At 49.3% G+C, this 24,578-nt stretch overlaps 1 protein-coding gene across 1 annotated transcript in view; it reads right to left on the minus strand.

The window, feature by feature from the left end:
* PDIA5 (protein disulfide isomerase family A member 5) overlaps positions 1–24,578 on the minus strand; it is a 45,769-nt gene that overhangs the window by 4,682 nt on the left and 16,509 nt on the right. Inside the window, exons 7-15 of the mRNA XM_066575321.1 lie at positions 22,739–22,806; positions 21,902–21,993; positions 21,292–21,363; positions 19,775–19,911; positions 17,525–17,592; positions 14,474–14,637; positions 14,262–14,392; positions 2,980–3,050; positions 7–141 (exon numbers count right to left, since the gene is read on the minus strand). Of these exons, the coding sequence (XP_066431418.1) occupies positions 7–141; positions 2,980–3,050; positions 14,262–14,392; positions 14,474–14,637; positions 17,525–17,592; positions 19,775–19,911; positions 21,292–21,363; positions 21,902–21,993; positions 22,739–22,806 (938 nt within the window). The remainder of the gene's footprint in view (positions 1–6; positions 142–2,979; positions 3,051–14,261; positions 14,393–14,473; positions 14,638–17,524; positions 17,593–19,774; positions 19,912–21,291; positions 21,364–21,901; positions 21,994–22,738; positions 22,807–24,578) is intronic.

Genomic DNA, 24,578 nt, shown 5'->3' on the forward strand with positions numbered 1-24,578 from the left:
ACTCACCGAGCGTTCCCCGTTATACTTCTCAATGAACTTCCCGTAGTTGAAGTAGACGAAGGTTGGGAAGCCCTCCACCCCTTCCTGCTTGCACAGCTCCTGGTTCTTCTCTTTGGTGCAGTCAACAGCAGCGTAAGCAATCTGGGAGATAAAGCAACATGTCAGCCGCCTAGTTACCCCCCCCCCCCACCTCCCCCCACCCCAATGGTGCGAGTTCAACCCCCTCCATTTAAAAAAAAACAAAAAACAGAGGTTCGCCGCCGTGCGGGAGAAGTAAAAAGTTACTTTGACAGATGGGACTTTCACAGACGCAGCGATACCAAATGTCTTTTCCATTATAAACAGGGAGACACTTTAATATTTGATACCTTTATATTTTTCCTAAATAATTAAAACTTTTTAAAACTCGTTTCTTACATTTTTCTTTTTTACGCCCTATGGGGGATTGGAGACAGTATGATGGTTCACACAGTATCACGCAATACCCTGGGTCTTACATTATAGCAGGTTCTGACAGGCAGCTTATCAAACCATGCAATCAGCCGTGGTAGCCTTGGGGGGCCTTCAGAAAACCCCAGGCTGCCATGGCAACAGAGCAGCACCTCGTGATCTTATAGTGGGGGCATTCAGGATCCCAGAATACGGATTGGGGCATTTAAAAGGGTTAACAGCCGTGATCAGCATTCACACATTAGATGTCAATGACAGCCAGCACCCACATTGCATGGAGTGGGATCGCCTCCTGACTGTGCTCCATGTGAACCCCGACATTAACTGTACGTCCTGAGGCATTGGGTGCAGAGTCATCTCAGTGCGCTGCTGTGGATCACAGGTCTGGACATCGGGGAGTGCTAGCGGTCCCTGCGGCACTTTAGGAAGACACATGCAGGCAGTCCGGGGCGGCTGCACCGCTTTATGCTGGCTTATGCGTGACAATGTATCAGGAGTGAATCAGATTCAATACAATGTTGCCATTTCACCTGCTGCAGCGAAGCTCCGCCCTAATTAGCATTTTCATCTAAAAGTTTATTATTGGGGAAGATTATATACATGCACGCACACACACAGCATGGCCCCTTTAATAGCGCCCCCCCATATAGTAGCGCATTGGACTCCCTGGGCCTTCAGAATTGCAGCCATTCGCCATGGTGTAGATTCCACAAGGTGATGAAATAGATCTACAGGAATATCGGCCCCTGCGGACAGGAAGCTGACATGTGCTGACCAGCTGACAGGAAGGGGTCATCAATTCATACTGCTTGCACCAAATTCTAACCTCCCATCAGCACAGGGCAACACATCTGTATCCATCTGACCAGGAGAGGTTTTCCCGCTGCTCAGCAATATAATTTTTGTGCTCTTTTGCCCGCTGGAGTCTCGCCTTCCTGTTTCTCTGAGACACGATGGCGCGGGAACTAGTAGTCCGCTATTATAGTCCATCCGTGTTAAGGAACGGCGAGTTGTGCGTTCAGACACGTTAGCTGGAGCTCCTGATTGTTGGTTAGAACTATTCCTGACATCCTCCTCTGACCCCTTTACGAAACAGTTTCCATCCACAGGTTCCCCTCTTACTGGAGGTTTATCCTTGATCGCGCCATTCTCCGTATACTCTCCACACGTGGCTGTCCGTGACATCCCGGCCCCGGCTAGCAACGACGACCCGGCCTCTAATAAAAGGGGCGTTCAGTGAGTATTGCAGTTAAAACTCAGCAAGTTGGACACAAACAATCCCTTTAAGAACGTGTTGGCGGGTAAAGCGAGACGGCGGCTCAGCCGCCCGACAGGCAGTAGCGGTACGGCCTCGTAAAACAAAACCTGATCGAATTAGGATGAAAGTCTGAGAAAACACGATTGTGATGCACTTATTTACCGAGGGAAATGAAGTCTGAGATGGGATGCGCGCCGCGTGCAGCCGGCGGGGAACAGGCGCGGATATTAATGCCGTCTATAAATACCGGCATGTTTGCCTTTTATTTCCATTCAGTTCTTGTCAGACGAGGAAAATTGGAAAAGTGAATTATTTCTGACTAATCTCCGAATAGCAGAGACGAGCGGCGACGTCCGCGCCCGAACCCCATGGGAAATATTATTGTACCACCAGCTCATCTGATGCGACTGGCGGCGAATACCAATAATAACCAATGCGTCCGCAAAGTAGATCTCATCTAATGAAATCCTTGATCTCCGACGGTTTGTGGAACTACAACTCCCAGCATGCCTTGGTAATGTCATCACTGTTCACTGCGGGGTCTACGGCGGCCTAATGGACCTGTCTGAAGTATGAAGAGTAGTTCTGCATCTGTGTAACAGACCTTCTCTCTTTCACCCTTCACTATTCCAGATCTCAGCTTGCTGTCAGTGAATAGAATCGTTCTCGTTTACCTCCAGAGGCCGCACAAACCTAAGGCTGGGATCACACGGGACAGAAATCTTGCAGGAGGACCGCACCGAAAAAAACGCGAGATTTCTGCGGGATAAGCGAAGCTTCAATACCTGCAGGTTTTGGGAGTGGCTTCGCCACCTGCATTTCCGCTGCGGCCATCTCTCGCAATAGAGAGGAGGGAGGCCCCTCCGCGCCACATGTCCGTTTCCCCACGGCTTGGCCGAAGCACGTGGACAAGGTTTTTTGCTAAATCTCGTCCACTGTGCTGGCGAATCCCGGGATTAGGAGCCGCGGGCGGAATTGCCGTGCGCACATTCTGCACGGACATTCTGCGGCAATTCCCAGTCTAAGGCTTACAATAAGGCATCAGTAAACGGAGAGGCCGGACAAACCGCCGGCCAGACCTGCAGCTCTTATACTGCTGCAACTACAGTAGTTTAGGCAGGTTTTCAGCTGCAGTCCATTCACTGACAGCAAGAAATCTTGTAGATTATAAAAGGACTCTTCATGAAAGGAGAAATGTCAGACGCCAACATGAACGCCGGCACACTCACCGCGCCACACTCACCGCGCCACACTCACCGCGCCACACTCACCTTGCGATCTTCCTTGAATTCAAGCGCTGCTGTAGTAAAATCAGGAACTGCGTTTTTGCAGTGAGGACACCCTGAAAAAGGAGGAGACGGTTACACAGCGGCTCAAAGCACCAAAGAAGGCCTCTACAGACTACTAAAAATAAGAGATCACCAATATAGATCTTACTTCTACTTCTCTGGGGTAGCCTGCAGTGTAAAGAATGGAGGTTTGCATTATGGTGGTCATGTCTGCAGCCAGTGACTCTAAGCCTATACCTATATATTACACTTCCTCCGCTGGTCTGTACGATAGATACTAATGTATGCACTTTATTACATGCTGAAAGATTTGTGTATTCAGGATGCTGGACATAGACCTGCCAAGAATGAAAACCTCCATGCTTTACACTGCAGGCTGCATTTTGATACATTTTTTGCTTTACTGTATCTGAATTAAAGGGATTATCTGGGCATCAAAATAAAAGAGAAACTGTAATAAAATGTAAGCGATACTTAAGGGGTGAGTAGGGGCGCAGCCGACCCCTTCATCACCCACCCACAGCAAGAGCCATAACGGACAGCTGGACGAGGGCTTGGGATTTTGGGGACAAGCTGTATATTTTACTGGTCCATATAACATGTTGCAGAACTTTTATTACATTCTTGTTTTTTTTGGGTGGGCGATGGGAAACCCCACCATTGTTTTCCGGTCCCTGACGGGGACTTGAAGATGCGATTGTTCAATCACTAGGATAATACACTGCATTATTTATATACTGCATTCTATTAGGCCTATGACAGCAGCCTATTAGACTCTGCCGGAGGGTGTAATAAATGAGTTACATGACAGACACGGAGGCTTCTGGCCATCATAGGAACCCATTGGTACTTTGCAATCGCACTGCGGGGTGCCAATGGGTGACAGAAGGAGCTCCTTTTCCCTGTCATCTGCTTACATACTGCTATTGATTGTGGCATGTAAGGGGTTAAACTGCCAGGATCTGATGTTCCTCCACTACTGGCTATTAGAGCAGGAGCCTGGCTGTCAGTCAAGCCAAGCCACCGCCTTAAAGATATAGGTGCAGGTTTAAAGTTCAGGTCAGTAAAAAGGAGTATTGGCCGCCACTAAGGGGTTAATAGCGCTATGTAAATTCACTTTTTAAATGTTCACAACGTATCCAGAAAAATTCCGAAAATCTGGCAGATTCGGGCGCCCGCTTCTCCCACCAATCATCATTCCAGGCGTCTTTCCCACGATCCACCTGTTCTCTGCCTTCGATAATCACGTTTGCTTCACTGATCTGACGATCTCCTTCCTGATCGCTTCTGACAGACGGTAATGAAAACACATTTGTCCCGTCCCGCAAATCGTGCAACGAGGGTGAAAACCGGACTGCGACTCATCAGACAGCGGCCGGGGCCACTCCAGCAGATGCCGCGGATACGGCACGGTGACAAATTAGAAGCTGCCACAATAAACGGCCGGCGCCGCAGCCTTTGTGTCACAAACAATTAACTCTAATTACGCTGCTGGCAGCACTGCGATGAACGGCCGGCGCGGACGCTAATTGGAGAGATATCAGGGAACAAAGGGGAATCCGAGCCGCTTGGTTATTGTACATGAAGTTTATGTAATGAGAGGGGCAACGCGGGGTTAATAAACTTCTGTATGTGCCATAAGGAAACAAAAAGGACGTTAATTACTAGAGGAAACGCGAATGCTCGAGCGCAATTCATTCAGAGCTGAGAAAACAAAAGGGAAGCCGGGAGACGAGCTGGAAATTTGTGGGGAGCCCCCGCCAAGCGCTGCCTGCTGTCCTCCGCACATCAGGGTGGGGGCTCCTCCATCGTAGACCGAGAGCCTGCGGCTGCACCAATGTTGTCACTAAGGAGGCTTTCACGTGCGCCAAAGTATTCCGTGCTGAAATCATCTGCGCCAAAACGCACGCCGGACATCTGGAATTTGATACGGAGTCGCAATAACGGAGTCGCCACGGCAAAACCACAGCGACTCTACTGCAAATCAACAACAAGATCAAGATATTAAAGATGGACTTTGGCGCGGATGTTTTCCTTACGGAATATTCCAGCATATGTGCAGGTGCAACACTATCTCCTCCATTCACAGATGGTTCCCCCCTTGGCCTATAAGAGGCTCTCGGAGGCTCCTTGTGTGTAGTGACCTCTTCTTCCGCTTGTAGAGCTTGTTGGCCACTAGACGTCTCTACGACACCGAGAAGAGATGTCACCCGTTACCAGAGGGGGGCGCATTATTGGGGTGTGAGGAGCTGGATGGTCGTATCGATGAATTGTCCCCCACCGGCCGTTCTGACCAGACTGTTAGGAGGTGTTGGGACCAGTGGATGGGGGCACACAAGGTGACCAGGCTCAGGACCCCCCCTACAGACCACCAGTAGAGAGGAGCGTCTGATCGTTCGACAAACACCAGTAGCTATAATGGTTTCATTGTCCGTCATCCTGAGACAGGGGGCGCCATTGTTACACACGTTTGGAACAATTTCCAAACGATTGGCTGAAGGACATTTGGTCTCACTAGAGCCTCCATGCCCGCTTGTATCACATCTTGTATCGAAGCTAGAGGCGGTACAACAGGGTACTAGAGCCTCCATGCCCACCCGTATCACATCTTGTATCCAAGCTAGAGGCGGTACAACAGGGTACTAGAGCCTCCATGCCCACCTGTATCACATCTTGTATCCAAGCTAGAGGTGGTAGAAATGGGTACTAGAGCCTCCATGCCCCCTGTATCACATCTTGTATCCAAGCTAGAGGCGGTACAACAGGATACTAGAGCCTCCATGCCCGCTCGTATCACATCTTGTATCCAAGCTAGAGGGGATACAACAGGGTACTAGAGCCTCCATGCCCGCCTGTATCACATCTTGTATCCAAGCTAGAGGGGATACAACAGGGTACTAGAGCCTCCATGCCCGCCTGTATCACATCTTGTATCCAAGCTAGAGGCGGTACAACAGGGTACTAGAGCCTCCATGCCCGCCTGTATCACATCTTGTATCCAAGCTAGAGGCGGTACAACAGGGTACTAGAGCCTCCATGCCTGCCTGTATCACATCTTGTATCCAAGCTAGAGGCGGTACAACAGGGTACTAGAGCCTCCATGCCCACCCGTATCACATCTTGTATCCAAGCTAGAGGGGATACAACAGAGTACTAGAGCCTCCATGCCCACCCGTATCACATCTTGTATCCAAGCTAGAGGCGGTACAACAGGGTACTAGAGCCTCCATGCCCCGTATCACACCTTGTATCCAAGCTAGAGGCGGTACAACAGGGTACTAGAGCCTCCCTATAAGGGGTCGGTTCTCCACAATAAATGGTCCTTTTACTCTGATATTATAATCACAGTGAAAGTTTCATTCCCTCCGACAACTTCTGTGGGGGGATGGGTGCTGACAAGGAGTATATTCTGTAACTTTCTAACAGACTTTGTCAAACACTTACATCCCCTCTCATGGTGTTAAACAGTAAAAACGGAGTGCGCCAGTTTTACAAGAAGCTTCGCACATTTACAATAATTGTTCCAGAAACCGTAAGTTATAGCGCGCAGTTATTGGCCGACTCATAACAAGTATACAGTATATTTCTTTTCTGGCACATGTAGAGGCAAAGATGCGCCAAACTTATTAAGAAGCGCATCGCTCTAAAAGCGTTCGCTTAACGAGAAGTTTTATCAGTTGCGCAGAGAGTCCAGTTGGGCAAACACATTTCCACTGCACTCCCTACAATGGGACTGTCACAGATAGCCAGGTGCCATAGGCTGCTGGACCAATTCCCAGTGTGACCAGTAACACCAGTCGTCAGACAACCCCCTTCGTACATTTGGTGCACTTGACTGCAACATACTGCAATTTAAAGGGGATGTCTAGTTGTAACTATTGATGGCCAGTCTTCAGGATAGGTCATTGATAGTAGATCAGCATGGTCACCCAGGACCCCCACTGATCACCTGTTCACTGGCCTGGTGCACTTGTGCACTGAAGCGATATCTGCAGGAAGCAAACAACTCCGTTTTGACTGCAGGCATTGAAATGAATGGGAACATGGCTCGTAATACCAATCCTGGCCACTGCAGTGGGAACGGAGCTATCCGCTTCCTACAGAAATCAGCTCAGTGTACCGAGCCGGTGATCAGTAGGGGTCTCAAGTGAAGGACCCTTGTTGATTGACTTAATGGCCTATCCTCAGGTTAGGCCATTAATAGTTTACAGCTGGACAACCCCTTTAAGACTGGTATAAAAACCACTGATCTTAGGGAGTTTTCTCTATAGCTTTCAAGTCCTTACTAGTATCAAGAACTCTGCTAGCTGTAAACATGCTCTAACCTACTACTGTTCATACAGCTGATGGACTCGCTACACAACATGAATGTAGATCTGCCATTATAGTTCAGCTACAGTTCTTAATCTCAAGTAGTCTGCGACACACCTCATCTGCCTCCTCTGCAACCTGAACCAATGACAAGGCAGGAGGCGTGTCTCCTAGAACCAATGGTTAGGAAGGGGTGTGTCTCCTGAATCAATAATGAGTCAGGAGGCGTGTCTCAGACTACACAGACTCCTGTATACACTGTAGTCACAGACCACAGATCTGTCCTACCAGGAATAAGCTAAACAACAGCCAAGGAGCAAGATCTCAGGAAATTAAAGCGTAGGTGATCATCTCCTTCAAGTACGAACTCAAAGAACAATTTTAAGCTCCTGAATTGAGGGTCACTGTGAGCAGGACTAGGAACGTAATTGCTTTTAGGCTTTTAACCCCTTCCTTGCACAGGACCCAAGTTTGTGTTCTGGCTGGGAAGAGGTTCCAGTAAATGGAAATAAACATCTTATTGATGGTACGGGCTTAAAAGCTGAGCCTACACCATCTGCAGCGGGAGCCGGCTGTGACTGGCAGTTGGCCTCCTGCTGCAACAGCGATGCCTGCTGTTAACCCCTTACATGCAGCAATCAATGGTGATTGCTGCATGTAAAAGGGTTCATGTAAGGGAGGGTGTTCCTTCTGTGACGTCATCAGCCTGCCGCAACGTAATCGCACCATCCATGGAAGGAAAAAAAATTTAAGTGCGTTTTTTTTGGCATTTCAAGCCTAAAAAGGTTTTCTATTGTGCAAAAGTGGGGAAGTCTATAAGAAGATGAAGTTTTGTATTGTTGTAATCTCATCAACTTGTAGAAAAAAAAAAAAGTTTTTTTTGCATGTAAGACAAAGAAAAAAAAAAGTTTTTTTTTCCCCCTTACTCCCCGCTAAAATGTTTTTTTTAATAGAAATTATACAACACATTATATATACCCCAAAAACTGTACCAACAAAATCTACAGCTCGCAGCACAAAAAATTAAGACCCCATCCGGCCAGGTTTAGAGAAAAATTGTAAACAATTATGGCTTTTGAAAAATAGAAATCCCCCCCCACCCCCCCCCAAATGGTTGCATCGTTAGTACCAAAATTGGCCTCGTCATTAAGGGGTTCAAGAGGCTGCCCCGTTATAGCCCAGTGATGGCCTATGCTTAGTATAGACCAACAGCAGATCTGTGGGGGTCTGCTGTGCAGAACCCCCAGCGATATGCTATGCGCTGGTGTGCTACTGATTGGAGTTGATTTCTGCAGGAAGCAGACAGCTCCAACCACACTGCAGTGGCCAGACATGGTATTACATGCCAAGTTTCTGTTGAAGGGAATAGGATGTTTGAATGCAATGCCAAGTCAGGCAGCAGATCCCTGCCGACAGGCCATTAAGAGTTTACAACCGGGAAGCCCCTTCTATGTGCGCAACAGGAATAGATCTTGAAAATTATCTCAAAAATATAAAATATATATGTATCAGCAATTTCTAATATTGGACGAGCCCTTTAAATATCGGATTATTCCGCCAGGGTTCCTCGTTTCCATCTCTTTATCCTCAACGGCAGATCACAAGCAGCGCCAGCCCCGGCTGACATCATTAAGTGTTAACCCAATTCTCATTCAGGACACTGCGGCCGGTTACAAATCCCATAATCCCCTGTATCAGGGATCAGACGAGTTTTAAGGCTGCATTTACAATCTGTAGAGGAAGCAACACAGATGTCTTCACATCAAACAGAAACTAGATCTGGAAGCTGCACTGAGCTCACACACCGGGCGGCGCCCCCTGCTGGTGGGAACACAACCTGAACTCCGTGCATAGATAAGGAGGAGGAACGTGAGGGGGGCAGCCGCTGATCCTGAAGGGAGTTGGATGGAAATGCAAGCCATCAGGCCATTCTTCAGCATTCTCAAACTCTGCTTGCTGTCAGTGTATGGAAACATTTCTATTTACGGTATATGCTGAGGCTTGTTTACACAGCAGAACATTTGTTACAATGTATCAGAGCAGATAATCTCAATTTACAAGCTCAATCTTGGACTGATAACGCACTCGCCTGAGTAAATATAGCCTATAACGGACCGCAAATACGCCCGTGTGAATGAGCCCCTATGCATCTTACCTAAACCGTAACCATCCCTGCACGCAGAGACGAGGTGCGTTGTGCCAGGTGAAACAATAGAAGCCAGCAGAGTCTCTCAGGCACCAATGATGTCCGCCGTGCGACGAATCTGTCATAGCATTGTGCCTTTCCTTAAAGGAAGCTGTGAACAAAGCCTCCCATTCACTGACAGCAAGCAGAGATGTCAAAAACATTGAAGAATTGATATTTCATTAATTCTTATCAGTCGGTATGTGTTAACCCGCCGGCTCGGTATAATAACAGGTTAATGTTCCTGCGGTGTCTAAATAACATAATTACATATCAGCTTAGTATTTGTCACAAAAGGCGCAATTTGATTATAAAAGCCGGCATGCAGCGGCGCTTCCAGGAGGCGGCGGGCTCAGATCAGCACAGTCGTCATGTTCTCCGCTTTGCTTGGGGTAGATAATCTCCTTATGTGAAGCCTCCGGCAGACGGAAATGTATTCGGGATTCTGTTTGTTCAGTCCTTATCAGGCCAAATGCAAATCCACAAAGAAATAAAGCAAACGCTACACGATACGACGAGTGAACCGCTGTAATTCCGGCGAATTTATTGCGCCACGGCGATTATAGAGAATCACGGATCGCATTGGGGGAACGATGGGGAAAGAAAGTATAGAACTTACAGCCGCAGACACCGCGGCTCACCGGATACGGCTAAAGGCCCATTTACACCCAACGATTCTTGCTTAAAAATCGCTCAAAGCCGTCTTTTGAGCGAGAATCGTTGGGTCTAACGCACGGACATCATGGAGTTCTCGTTAACGAGTCGTTCATCGTTTTCTTTCAGCATGCCGAAAGAGAACAATGAGCCTCATCAGTGCCGCGCGCTGAGTTCTCAGCGGGATACCGCTGATACTATTGCTTCAGCTGGTAACCCCATCGGAGAACAGGAGTATGAAGACAAGCGGTCCAGCTGTCTTCTGTATACCCCACTCAGAGCACTCAGCTGTATACCAGCTGAGCGCTGCGGGAACATAGCAGGAGTATGCAGAAGACAGCGCTCCAGTTGTGTTCTGCATACCGCACTCGGAGCGCTCAGCTGTATACCAGCTGAGTGCTCAGAGAAGACAACAGCTGTATACAGAACACAAGTGGCCCCGCTTGTCTTCTGTGTACATCGTGAGCCTTTATTTACACACATCTGCAAAGTGAACGCTCAAAACGGTTTAAGCAAATTTTGAGCGGTCATCTTGCCTTGTAAATGTCTTTTGAACGGTAATCGTTGCGTGGAAATGTGCCCATCTTTCAGTTTTCTGCCGAACGACGGTCATCAGTTCGGCTTGAAAACCATCTTTGAGCAGAACAGCTGATAACCAGGACCGCACGCTGTGCTCTGCCCGGGGAGAGCTGATAACAGCTGATTGCATTGTCTCACCTGGTCAGCCACCCCAGCAAATCAAAGGGAATGTAATCAGGGAACAGCCGGTGGTCTGTTCCCTGAATACAGCTCCCGGAGGCTCAGACGCTACTACCGTTTTCCCCAAAAGTCCGTTCTACCCTGATAAGCCCTACCCCTATAAAAAAAACAAAAAAACACAGCAATACTCACCTAGCCACCCGCGTCCGTGTCCCTCGCAGGATTCTCTTCTGGTGACGGGGCTTTGAATACCCCGCCTCAGGTAAGAGAGCGCTGTGATTGGATCGAGCGCCAGCCAATCAAAGCCGGCGCTCGATTATTCACAGCCATTCAGTGGCTGGTGTTCGATCCAATCACAGCGCTTACCAGACGCGGGGTATTCAAAGCCCCGTCACCAGAAGAGAATCCTGTTAGCGCTGAGAACTGCAGTGTGGGGACCAGCGCGAGGGACACAGACGCCGGCGGCTGGGCAAGTATAAGACACCCCCCAAAAAATAAGACACTGTGCCCCTTTTGAGGCAAAAATTAATGTGTGTCTTATTTTCGGGGAAACATGGTACTAGTAGTCATTAGTAGCAAGTAGTAGTTTATGCAAAATAATCGCTCAAAAGCGATCATCTTTGCAGTGTAAATGCCCCTTTACAAGATCTCACTAGATCTGGGATGACACCAGAGAATACAGCGTTGTTGATACCACTGCGGGGATCGTCAGGCTCACGTTTGGGTTGAGTTTTCATCATTGTACATCTAATATATAATTTACAGCATCTTGGACTGATCTTCTACTCCGTACACATCCAAAGCTGCAGCGTGCAGCACATTTTCTAGGCATGAGGGCTTCATCGGTAAGGCAGCAGATCTCTCTCTGCTGTCCTGAGGTTTGCTACAATGTATCAGTGCGTATTCACACGGCGGCATTACTGCTGCACATTTCCATGCGGACTTCACATCTAAACCGTGGCAGAAATCCACACAGCCAAGTCCTGCATTACCGCACACATCTGCCCTTCATTATGCCGCGGATTTAGCCCTGATGAGTGAGCAAAACCCATGTGCGCAATTCCTAACTTGAATCCACCTTAAGCAGCGACCGGAATTTTTTTTTAAAAAATTGACTTCCCAAAAACAGCGATGTGGATTACCCATTCAAACTAAACCGACAGACGTATCGTAAGCAGATTGTGGTGCGGATGACGTGCCAATATTTGCGTGTAAACACGCGCTTTGGGAATATTCACACGGCCGGGTGCAGTTTTGGTCAGTGACAAACTGACTGAGTTCACTGCAAGTGTTTGTGCGCTTTACATTAGATTTTGCTTTAACACGCGTCATCCGGTTTTCATGCCCATTAACCCCTTGAGTGGCAGGTTTCCTACCACCCCGTCGTGCCCACCAGGGCAGGTTTTTTAAAATGGTCTAATCATTGAATTTCAACTAATTTTGCAGTTGCGTCTCAAGAGCCATAACTTTTTCATTTTTCCATTGACATGGCCATATAAGGGCTTGTTTTTTGCGGGACAAGTTGTGATTTTTTAAACAGGGGGGGAGGAAAAAAAGAAATGGGGAAAAAAGAAAAAAAGGGGCCATGTCATTAAGGGGTTAAATAATGTATTAACTTCCTTCTCTGGGTCATTACGACGCATGGATACCACATGTGGGATTGTATTTTTGATTTTTTACAAAGTAAAGGGAGACAAGTGTTTTTATTATTTTTTACCTTTTTTTTTTTTGTCCCTTTAGGGGACTTCCACAGGGACCCATCAGGACCCCCTGATCACATTCCGGGGGTCCGATGGTGACAGCCCTTTACATGCTGCAGTGACAGCCCTTTACATGCTGCAGTCACATAGACTGCAGCATGTAAAGGGTTAACACAGCAGAGATCGGAGGTTTTCTCTGATCTCTGCTGTAAGAGCTGGTACCTAGCTGTCCTCTGACAGCTAACAACCAGCTCTCCCTGCCACAGAGACCATCGGCTTGCTTCTGACAAGCCGATGGTCTCTATGGCAACCTGTAAACAAAGCAGGACATTGCCGACATGTCGGCAATATCTTCTGCTGGTTTTTCAAAGCCCTTGCTTTGTTCTCTGTGGGTCTGTGCAGGCAGAGCACACTGTCACAGCTTGTGGCATTGTGCTCTGCAGCTCCCATAGTGATACATAGCCCGGAAATCTTCCGGGCTATGTCACTATGAGCAGTGGAGCTCCTCCCGGAAAATTTCCGGGCGTGCCACTCAAGGGGATAAAAATTTTTTTAAAAAGCGGCCCTTCTGACCGGATTTAAAACACCTATTGAAGTCAATGGGTACATTAAAAAAATAAAGAAAAAAAGAAAAAGTTGTGAATTCTGTTTTTCCAGTTTTTTTTTTTTCCTAAAACGTGCAGATTGACTTGAATGGGCGATTCGTCTCAAAAATCTCGCACATATCAGCACACACATTAGGGGAGTTTTATCAAAACGGATGTTTCATACTCATATCAGCACACGATGAGCTAGAAAAATCTATGCCAGTTAGAAGCTGGAGTGGATTTCTGGTATAATTTATGCCAGTTTTTGCGTGCCTACCAAAAAACCCACAAAATGTTTGCGCACGCCGGCCTCGGGGCCAAATGTTATGACTTTCACACGGAAAAACAAAACAGACAAACAGATCAATCTCCCTCATAGACTTTAACGGGTCCAAATTCTGACAGTTTCATTCTCAGACAGATTGCTGGTGTGAATAAACCGGTTTACAACTGGCCAGACTGGATACAATGTAACAAACCCTCAGCTGTGACAAGCATCTCTGCAGGGACAAGTGTTCAGCTCAATGACTGAAAATGTATGTTCCTATTCACTGACAGTAAGCAGAGGGCCTGAAAATGAAGTCCTTGAAACAATTTATCACCTCTTCTGGTGCTGGGGGAAAAAAAGTTGCAAAAATGGTCAAGTTTAAGTTTTTACACCAAAATGTGCAAATTTTTAGTGGGCGGGGCTTAGTGGGTGAGGCTTGTCCTCAAGCAGATTGACAAATGGGCTATAATGAATGCTGGAAACTGGTATAAATGATGGCGCACATCTACAGAGCAGCTCATCGCTGGCGTTTGTTTGATTTCTGGTGCAAAGACGGCAGTAGAATGCGCCAAGTTTATTGAGGGGCGTGTCTTAAGAACTCTGGCGCATCTCACGTCACAGTTTATATTAGGACTTGTGCAGAAATACTTGTCCTGATAATCGGGACCCAAAGTCTATTACAAATCACCCAAATTTTTCATTATAAGGTGAATGCGCACAATTTAACCCCGTAAGAGCTGGTGACTGACTGGAGAAGGACCTCCTCTGCCGCCACGAGGACGCCCGCCGCCCAACACACAGGGTCAGGTCATTTTCTGTAACCCTTTATACAACAGAAAGAGGAAAGTGAGCGATCTTACAGGGTGCGTAGAACATGACGAGCGCGTGCTTCTTCTTCTTCAGCGTCTCTCTGAAGTCGTCCCCCAGGAGGTGCAGCACGCTCGATGGCTTGTCTTCCCATGCCGGTTCTGGAGGCGGCGGGGCTTCGGGGCTACGACAAACACAACTCTATGTGATGTACAGCGTCACACTGACCACCTACAGCGGACGGCGGCGCGACTCCTCCACCTACCTGTGCATGAACTCCAGGATCTTCTGCTCGGTGCGCAGGTGCGGCACAGTGTACTTCTCCTCGCCATCCTCAAAGTACTTCAAGGTCGGGAAACCGGAAACGTGGAACCTCTCAGCCAGCGATCTGTGCACAGTGGCATCTATGGCCGCCAAGGCACCAGGGCCCTGAAAGAGCAAAGAAGAAGGGTCAACGGCGAGGGAGAGACTGCGAACCGAAAGTTATTAATCGCCAACAAGAGAACCTGCAACAAAGTATCAAAGTCTATATAAGATGAAACAGTATCAGGAAAGTCATGGCCATAAACAGAGGGAGGAGGTGGAGGGTGTGCCGTGGTAAGAGGGGACGGGACGTCTTTCTAGAGCGCTATGATATTACGGGACACAGACATTAAATAACCAGCGGGGTTGTTGATCCGCATCTTGGAGTCAGGTAGGAACTACAAATGTTGATCCAGGGATTATTCTGACTGCCATTATGGAGTCGGGTGTTACTATGCCATACTACGAGTCGCCACACCGCGAAGCTGCTGGAAGGAGCCGCACAGAGTAAGAGTTCTAACAGAATTAGCTTCGCAGAAAGCAAGTTCTTGCCAACCATACAACGCATGCGGAGCGGACGGGTCGTTATGGTGGTGGAACAATGACAGGCTGACCCTGGGAGGGGAGGGAGGCCGGACCATTGCATGCTGCCCCCTGTCAAACTGATCCTTTGGGGGGTGCAGCAGGGCATCAATAAGCTGAGTCTTTGGCGGAGTTGGAGGGGCTAAGGCTGGGCTCACATGGGCAGATTGCATTTGCAGATTTCACGATCCGCAGCAAAATGTGGCATCGAAAATATGAATTATGTATTCCGCAAGCGAAAGAGTAGTCAATGGAGGCCATCCAACCTGCAGCTCAAATGCAATTAAATTGCGTATGGGCTGTGGGTACCCGCGACATTGCTTAACGATGGCGCAGGAATTACAAAAAGAAAAAAAAAAAAGAAAAAAGAAAAACTACTGCACATGATTGCCGGCGAGCTGCCATGACCAGCCACAATACAGAAACAGTAGGTACGCAGGCTGACCGGCTGGGATCCCGCATGCGGAATCCAGTCTGCCCGTATGTGCCCGGCCCAACACAGGTTAGGGCCTCTGGAGGACTGAGACTTCAGATCCGTGTACAGTACGCTCATTAACGGCTCCCCAGGCTGGGCCGTCCGCAGATGAGGAGGTCCTCTGTAGATGGAGCGAGCGCGGTGGAGGATGTAATGTGCACTGATCTCATAAATGAGCAAAACCTTTTATTACAATTTAAGTGATTAATGCAGAAATACTTCTTGCCAGAATGACCCCCAAACCTCTCTTCTGCTGCGCTCGGATAGAGCGGCTCGCGCCTCCCTGTTTTCTCTAAACATGACAAGTTTAATTAATCCTAATGGTAAACACTTCTAATAAACAAGACTCTCAGGCTGTTCCCGTAATGTTCTCAGCGCTGGAGATTTGGCAAAGCAAGTGAATTAGCAATCAGCCTGAGCTCCTCTCCAACTCCTTGAGGATCTCAGCAAGACGACGTGTTTTATTCTCATTAGTCTGAGCATTAGAATTGTATCAGTAAAACAATCCATAAATTAGAGAATCCGAAGAATAATAAAATACCATCAAGTGTTTAAGCCGCTTCACATGACAGCGAGAGAATGCACAGGGGCAATTATGTCGGGCCCGGAATACAAGAACCACACTGGTTAACTTTCTCAAAGCGTACAATCAGCTTTTTACATAATTAATCTACAGCGAAAGTTGAGTCACTGCGTACATACATTACTTATCCTGTAATGATCGGAAGTTACATCCTGTATTATACTCCAGAGCTGCACTCACTATTCTGCTGGTGGAGTCACTGTGTACATACATTACTTATCCTGTACTGATCCTGAGTTACATCCTGTATTATACCACAGAGCTGCACTTCCTATTCTGCTGGTGGAGTCACTGTGCATATACATTACTTATCCTGTACTGATCCTGAGTTATATCCTGTATTATACTCCAGAGCTGCACTCACTATTCTGCTGGTGGAGTCACTGTGTACATACATTAGTTATCCTGTATTATACGCCAGAGCTGCACTCACTATTCTGCTGGTGGAATCACTGTGTACATACATTACTTATCCTGTATTATACTCCAGAGCTGCACTCACTATTCTGCTGGTGGAGTCACTGTGTACATACATTACTTATCCTGTACTGATCCTGAGTTACATCCTGTATTATACCACAGAGCTGCACTTCCTATTCTGCTGGTGGAGTCACTGTGCATATACATTACTTATCCTGTACTGATCCTGAGTTATATCCTGTATTATACTCCAGAGCTGCACTCACTATTCTGCTGGTGGAGTCACTGTATACATACATTACTTATCCTGTATTATACGCCAGAGCTGCACTCACTATTCTGCTGGTGGAATCACTGTGTACATACATTACTTATCCTGTATTATACTCCAGAGCTGCACTCACTATTCTGCTGGTGGAGTCATTGTGTACATACATTACTTATCCTGTAATGATCGGAAGTTACATCCTGTATTATACTCCACGGCTGCACTCACTATTCTGCTGGTGGAGTCACTGTATACATAAATTACTTATCCTGTACTGATCCTGAGTTACATCCTGTATTATACTCCAGAGCTGCACTCACTATTCTGCTGGTGGAGTCACTGTGTACATACATTACTTATCCTGTTCTGATCCTGAGTTACATCCTGTATTATACCACAGAGCTGCACTTCCTATTCTGCTGGTGGAGTCACTGTGCATATACATTACTTATCCTGTACTGATCCTGAGTTATATCCTGTATTATACTCCAGAGCTGCACTCACTATTCTGCTCGTGAAGTCCCGGTGGTTAGGCACAGGTAACATTGTATTTTACGCATCGTTACCGCAGGGCCGGCCTCCCGTCCATCCTGACCATTGCAGCACAACAATTTTCAAAGGGACACAGACCGGTCAAGCAGGACTACAAATAGCTTCCTAGGTATGAAGCGATCCGCGTACTTACACCTTCCTCGCGCAGGACTTCTGCTGCGTTTTCATAATCCGGCTTCATTTTCTTGCAATGTCCGCACCCTGCAAGAGACAAAGAAAACACGGTGATCACCAGAGTCCAGGTCTTAGACCAGCCCCCCTAAAGCGGAATGATCACAAGAAATGACAAGTCCTGCAGTCGTCCTATCCAGCAGCGAGAAATTCTACAAAGCCTTTGTTATATCAGCTTTAAGGAAAAATCAGGCGACAACCAACATGGCCACCGACAACCAACATGGCCACCGACAACCAACATGGCGGTTAAATCAGTCGCTCCATCCATTTCTCCAATGCAGCGAGGGATACGTTTTCCATTATCCCAGCAGACGTCTACAGAGTCTTAGGAAAGCTGGGTGAATGTGGCTCCCATCCCCGTGCGATGCAATTGGCCACCACGTTGGTAGTTGTGACCCAGCTTTCCCAGGATTAGATCAGCAATGCTTTGATACGGTTTAAGTCTGTATATGCAATAAGCGCGGTATAAACGTCTTAAATAGTGGAGTCTTCGTCGGATGGGGAGAAAGTAGCGAGACGCGCTGACAGAAGGGATTACAGGAGGACACAGCTGAGTGTTTGTGACAGTCTCATGTAGGTCAGGGTCCCCGACTGGTGGGGTCACTGAATCTGCAGCTTCACCTTACACCAAATCTCTCATCACACAGAACGTAGCAGCAGACTGGCACAGAGCCAAGAGGGCGCCACAACAAACCCAACCCCCCTCTGGGACTGGCGCAATAATTCCATCCAGCACGCACACTGCGCTCGCTGGGACGCTATATGTCACATAATTAGAAGAGCTTTCTGAAGCCGCCGGAGGTGGGAGAGCGGCCGTGCGGCACGTGGAATTAAACACGGATGAAGAATACAAAATTATTGTTCCGCGGCGACTTCTATAATCCCGCAGCCGGAGCGGCAGCCGCTTCACTAATGTCATTTCAGTCTATTTCTCTGCACGGGAACAAATCTAAGCGGCACGGCGGAGTCTCAGCCTCACACAGGCGTACACGACAAGAGCTCGCCAGCGTCATGTACACGAAAAGCACAAGGTTAAAGAAAAGTTCTGTGGCTCCTAGCAACACGGAGCTTCAACGATTTATCATCTACAACATCTGCTTGTTGTCAGCGAATGGAAACAATGTTACCTATGTCCAGATGCAGACTGCATACTACTCACAGCTGAGGGGCTGCACAATCCTCCATGAGCCAAAAAAAATGGAGTTCAGACTGATACATTGCAACAAAGTATCAGGAAAGAGGAGAGATGTGCGCTACTATGTGTATCTTCTCAGAATTGTTTTGCACTGATACATTTTAACAGCTCCTCAGTTGTCAGAAGTATTAAGGCACTGTATATATATATTGCTTAATCTGCACGGATTCTGAGTTATACGCCAGAGCTGCACTCACTATGTTACTGTGGAGGGTACTGGTGCATCTTGTCTCCACCGGAAGAATGGGTAGACAAATGGGTTGGCCGGGTTGATTTGGAGTGGAGGGCGAGGTGACGCCCACAACAGCGCTCACATCTTCCTTTCCAAAGCCGCCGCTGTCATTGTCTAGGCGCCGATCGCCACCCTACTGCTTCTGTCAAGTGTCCCCGCTAGCCGTGCCCTCATCGGCACATGGGCTTCCGGCCCCACCGCTGCTGTTAGTCTCCGCTAACACTGTTAACATTTACTGGACCCTTCCAGGATTCCTTAGGATAGACCATCAATAGCTTATTGCCAGGGATCCATCACTTAGGATCCCTAGCAATGAGCTGATCGCCCGTCCCACTGTCAATGCAGCAGGCCAGACGTGCGTCATAGGGGATGGGAGTGGAAGTGCCCCTAGTTGGCGTCACTCCCAACTGAACTCAAGGGGTTATTACACATCAATAAGGTTTGCCCAGAAAACCACTTTAAAACATGCCCGGTAGAGCAACTCCAAGGTGTAACACTTCGGCCCCCTCACTGGGCCATCGTCAGATAACCGGACATCACTTCTACACAATGCAACGTGAATGTGACAGTTGTCATCTCCTCCAGCAATGTCCGTCCCCCAGCATGCTACACTGGGTTCCAACCCAGCTTTCCCAGAATGACATATTACCACAAAAGACTCATTAATGGGGGCAAGCCATACCCACACCAGCTCCACTGCAGCCACCTGCCAATCAGGAGTCTGGGGAAGCGGGATGCCAACTGAAGCACACAGAGAATGGAATGAAATGCAATAGACATACACGGGGCATAGAACATGACGAGCACAGATGGGTTGTCCTGGATGAAGGGGTCAAAGTCGGCTTCAGTCAGGTGATGGACGGCGCTCTCCTGCTCGGCCCACGGTACTTCAGGCTCTTCAGGTGCTGGAGCTTGAGGGCTGAAAGAACAAAAGCAGAACCACATGGGTTAATCGGGTGCAGACGGGCATCACTGGCATCCCAAACTAGAAGACTATAACTTCCGTTCTGCAAGTTCCCCAGACGTGCCAGATGTGGCACCAACTTTATGACTCTTGTTTTCTGTGCCAGCACTGGCGGTGATGGGTCGTGTGATCCCCGTACCCTGCAGCACCATGATGAGCGGCGCCAAGAGCCGGATCCAGGAAGCATATGTCTGACTTTATATCCCTGGCGCAGCTTGGATTGTATTTGTGGCCAGCAGATGGAAGATCAGTGCTGAGTGCGGTTTGATGGCAGACCAAGCGTGGTTAGCGCTCGGCAGCGTCTATAGTTATGTAACCGACTTCTATCAGTCACTGCCAGGAAACCACAAACCACGGAGTGGTAAGAGGCGGGAAATACAGCGAAACCCCAACGGCACCTGCCAGGCAGCAATGTACAGCCTGTCCAGGGCTGATCAGCTTCACCCGGGCACACTATCTATGCCTGTTCCTCTTCAGAAACGGGCAACCTTAAAGGCGGTGTTCCACAATTGGATAGGGAATAACTTGTAATTGTGGTGCAACCCCTTTAAAAAGGGGCACGGTCATCACCTTTGAGTCCCATAGATGATAAGGAGCTCAAAAGGTGAGGAACGGGGAGCTGCGTTTCATACTCATTGGGCGCTCCAGTGCTCTGTGGGTGCAAAGTTGCTGCATGCCAGTAGCTTGACTTTTTGCATGCACAGCTGCCATAGAGATGAACGGGTGATGCAGGCGCAGAAGAGTCAAGCTGCTGGCGTGTGCCAACTTAGCAGAGACACAGCGCTGAAATAGGGTACCGCTCCCCGGACTCCCCATTCCTTCAGTTTATGGTACTGATGCGAGCCCCTTAAGGGAACCTTCATATAACAGAATCCAACACAGATTTTTTCATGTGGATTCCCCTTCTAAAAAAAACACTGCAGACCTCCGCCGCCGCGCTGCGCATTTCTCCACCGGATAAGCAGGTGTAGGGCCACGGATCTGCACACAGATTCAACCCTTTTCAATGGATAAATCTGCCTGCGGAATTTCCGATGCGGAAACACTGCAGAATCTGCATCAAGAAACGGCATGTTTCTATTTATGCGGATTTGAAGTGTGCGCCGCGGATTCCTGTAGAGCGCTATACTATGCGGATTCAGTTGCGGCAGAACTGATGCGGATTCCGTGGCAAAGTCGACAACAAAAATCCCCTGTGGTAACATACCCCAAGAACTGGTGCGGTTTTCGTAGGGAGGATCTCAGCACCTGCATAGGGTGCAGCCATGCAGTCTAATTATGTGAGCACTAAGCACTACTACTCCCAGCAGGCACCAATCATGTAATTGTACTTACTTATTCAGCCAGTCCACGATGTCTTTGGCCGTAGCGCCATACTTCTCAAAATTGAACTTGTACTTTCCTTTCCTACAAAGAAAAAAAAATTATGAAAAAGAAGCGGGGCTCATGCCGCTACCCCACCTGGGGCAGGGAGCCCGCCGGGGCGCAGGCAGCTACCTTCCCAAGGGCCCTGCCCAACCAGGATGCAGGCCGGTACCCCCAATGCCGGGGGGGGGGGGGGGGGGGGGGGGGGGGGGGGGGGCGAACAGTGCACAGCCAACCACCCCCAGGAGAGGGAACCCATCGGAGCACAGGCTGCTACCTCCCCAAGGGCAGGGAGCCAACCAGGGCGCAGCCAACTACCACAAGGACAAGGAGCCGGCGGGGGTGCAGGCCGCAACCCTCCCACAGGACAGGAAACCCACCAAGGCGCAGGCTGCTACCCTCCCTCAGGACAGGGAGCCCACCGGGGCGCAGGCTGCTACCCCCCCTCAGGACAGGGAGCCCACCGGGGCGCAGGCTGCTACCTTCACAGGGGCAGGGGGCTGACCAGGGCGCAGGCCGCTGCCCCCAATGGCAAAGGGCCTGTTTCATCAGTGAATGACCAGACCCTAGGAATACTCACTCAAAATAGAGCACGGTGGGGTAACCCTTCACATTGTATTCTTCCTTTAGTCTCTCAAACTCTGGAGGAAAGACATTCAGGCCGGCTAAGACCTGCGGGAGGAAGAAGATGATAAAGACCCTCAAACCTCACATGTCTTATCTGTCCTCAATAAGAAGTTAAAGTCAGGATTTAAAGGGCTGGCGTGGGTTTATGCAACATCATTGTATAGACTTCATTATCTCTGCTTACAGTCAATGAAAAACATTCAGGGTTGACATTCAGAGGCTGAAAGCTGTAACTTCGTTCTGCTCACACAACTGGGTGTTTGGTACAATGTATCAGGTTCAGGCAACCCTCAGAGCTAAAGACAGCATCAATTAAAATTACTCTTCAGTTCTGGACCGGGAGTAAAGGACAATGCTCCTATTCACTGACAGCAAACAGATATTTTGAATGAGTTCACTGGCCAAGTCCTGGATTAAATACTCCTGTTCTAGGCGCAGGCCCCTTATCTCGCTATAGTCTTGTTACAGAGCATGCTGGAACCTGTAGTTATACACAAGTGCCCCCCCTCCCCCACATAAAAAATCTCGCTACTTATGGCAGGGATGGCGGGACGACACGATTTGCCTGTCACGTTGGTGAAATAGAATTATTACTGATGTGGGTGGAGGGCTGACTGGCAGCGACGGTTCGCACCGGCTCCTCCGCACCTGTCAGAGGACATCAATGTCCGGTGAGCTGCCGAGAGCTGGTAGAAGCCTGGTTATAGACCTCTATATGTATAGCGCAGCGGGTGGGGGAGGGGTATCAGACATCATTCTATCTCACCGGTCAGTACTGGACATTACTCACATAGCTGCCCTTCAGTTCTGTGGCCGCCTGTTGGTACGCTGGCATCAACCGCTTACACACCCCGCACCCTGCAGATGAGAAGAAGTAAGAAGGGTGAAGAATGCCAAGAAGAACAGCATGAGAACGGATAGAAAATGTAGAAGAGAATGGGTGCCGTAAACTGGAGTGCAGCGCAGGGGAGGAGAGCGAAGAGGAGGGCGGGTGCCGTATACTGGTGTGCAGCGCAGGGGAGGAGAGCGAAGAGGACGACGGGTGCCGTATACTGGAGTGCAGCGCAGGGGAGGAGAGCGAAGAGGACGACGGGTGCTGTAAACTGGAGTGCAGCGCAGGGGAGGAGAGCGAAGAGGACGAGGGGTGCTGTATACTGGAATGCAGCGCAGGGGAGGAGAGCGAAGAGGACGACGGGTGCCGTATACTGGAGTGCAGCGCAGGGCAGGAGAGCGAAGAGGAGGGCGGGTGCCGTAAACTGGAGTGCAGCGCAGGGCAGGAGAGCGAAGAGGACGACGGGTGCCGTATACTGGTGTGCAGCGCAGTGGAGGAGAGAGAAGAGGAGAGCGGGTGTTGTATACTGGAGTGCAGCGCAGGGGAGGAGAGAGAAGGGGACAACGGGTGCCGTATACTCGAGTGCAGCGCAGAGGAGGGCGGGTGCTGTATACTGGAGTGCAGAGCAGGGGAGCGCAAAGGAGGGCAGGTGCCATATACTGGAGTGCAACAGAGGGGAGGAGAGAGAAAAGGACGACGGGTGCCGTATACTGTAGTGCAGCGTAGGGGAGCGCAGAGGAGGGTGGGTGCCGTATACAGGAGTGCAGCGCAGGGGAGGAGAGCGAAGAGGAGGATGGGTGCCGTATACTGGAGTGCAACAGAGGGGAGGAGAGAGAAAAGGACGACGGGTGCCGTATACTGTAGTGCAGCGTAGGGGAGCGCAGAGGAGGGTGGGTGCCGTATACAGGAGTGCAGCGCAGGGGAGGAGAGCGAAGAGGAGGATGGGTGCCGTATACTGGAGTGCAACAGAGGGGAGGAGAGAGAAAAGGACGACGGGTGCCGTATACTGTAGTGCAGCGTAGGGGAGCGCAGAGGAGGGTGGGTGCCGTATACAGGAGTGCAGCGCAGGGGAGGAGAGCGAAGAGGAGGATGGGTGCCGTATACTGGAGTGCAACAGAGGGGAGGAGAGAGAAAAGGACGACGGGTGCCGTATACTGTAGTGCAGCGTAGGGGAGCGCAGAGGAGGGTGGGTGCCGTATACAGGAGTGCAGCGCAGGGGAGGAGAGCGAAGAGGAGGATGGGTGCCGTATACTGGAGTGAAGGGGAGAAAAGCGAATAGGACGATAGGGTGCTGTATATTACAGTGCAGGGAAGGAGAGCGAAGAGGAGGATGGATGCCATATACTTGACTGCAGCACAGAAGAGGAGAACGAAGAAAAGGATGGGTGCCATATACTGGAGTGCAGCGCAGAGGAGGAGAGAGAGAAGGACGACGGGTGCAGTATACAGGAATGTAGAGCAGGGGAGGAGAGCAAAGAGGAGGATGGGTGCCGTATACTGGAGTGCAGCAGAGGGGAGGAGAGAAAAGAGGACGACGGGTGCCGTATACTGGAGTGCAGTGCAGAGGAGGAGAGAGAGAAGGACGACGGGTGCAGTATACAGGAATGTAGAGCAGGGGAGGAGAGCGAAGAGGAGGATGGGTGCCGTATACTGGAATGTAGAGCAGGGGAGGAGAGAAAAGAGGAGGATGGGTGCTGTATACTGGAGTGCAGCAGAGGGGAGGAGAGAAAAGAGGACGACGGGTGCCGTATACTGGTGTGCAGTGCAGGGGAGGAGAGTGAATTAGAGGTGGGATAAG

Source organism: Eleutherodactylus coqui, chromosome 8 (assembly GCF_035609145.1).
Source record: "Eleutherodactylus coqui strain aEleCoq1 chromosome 8, aEleCoq1.hap1, whole genome shotgun sequence".
NCBI lineage: Eukaryota > Metazoa > Chordata > Amphibia > Anura > Eleutherodactylidae > Eleutherodactylus > Eleutherodactylus coqui.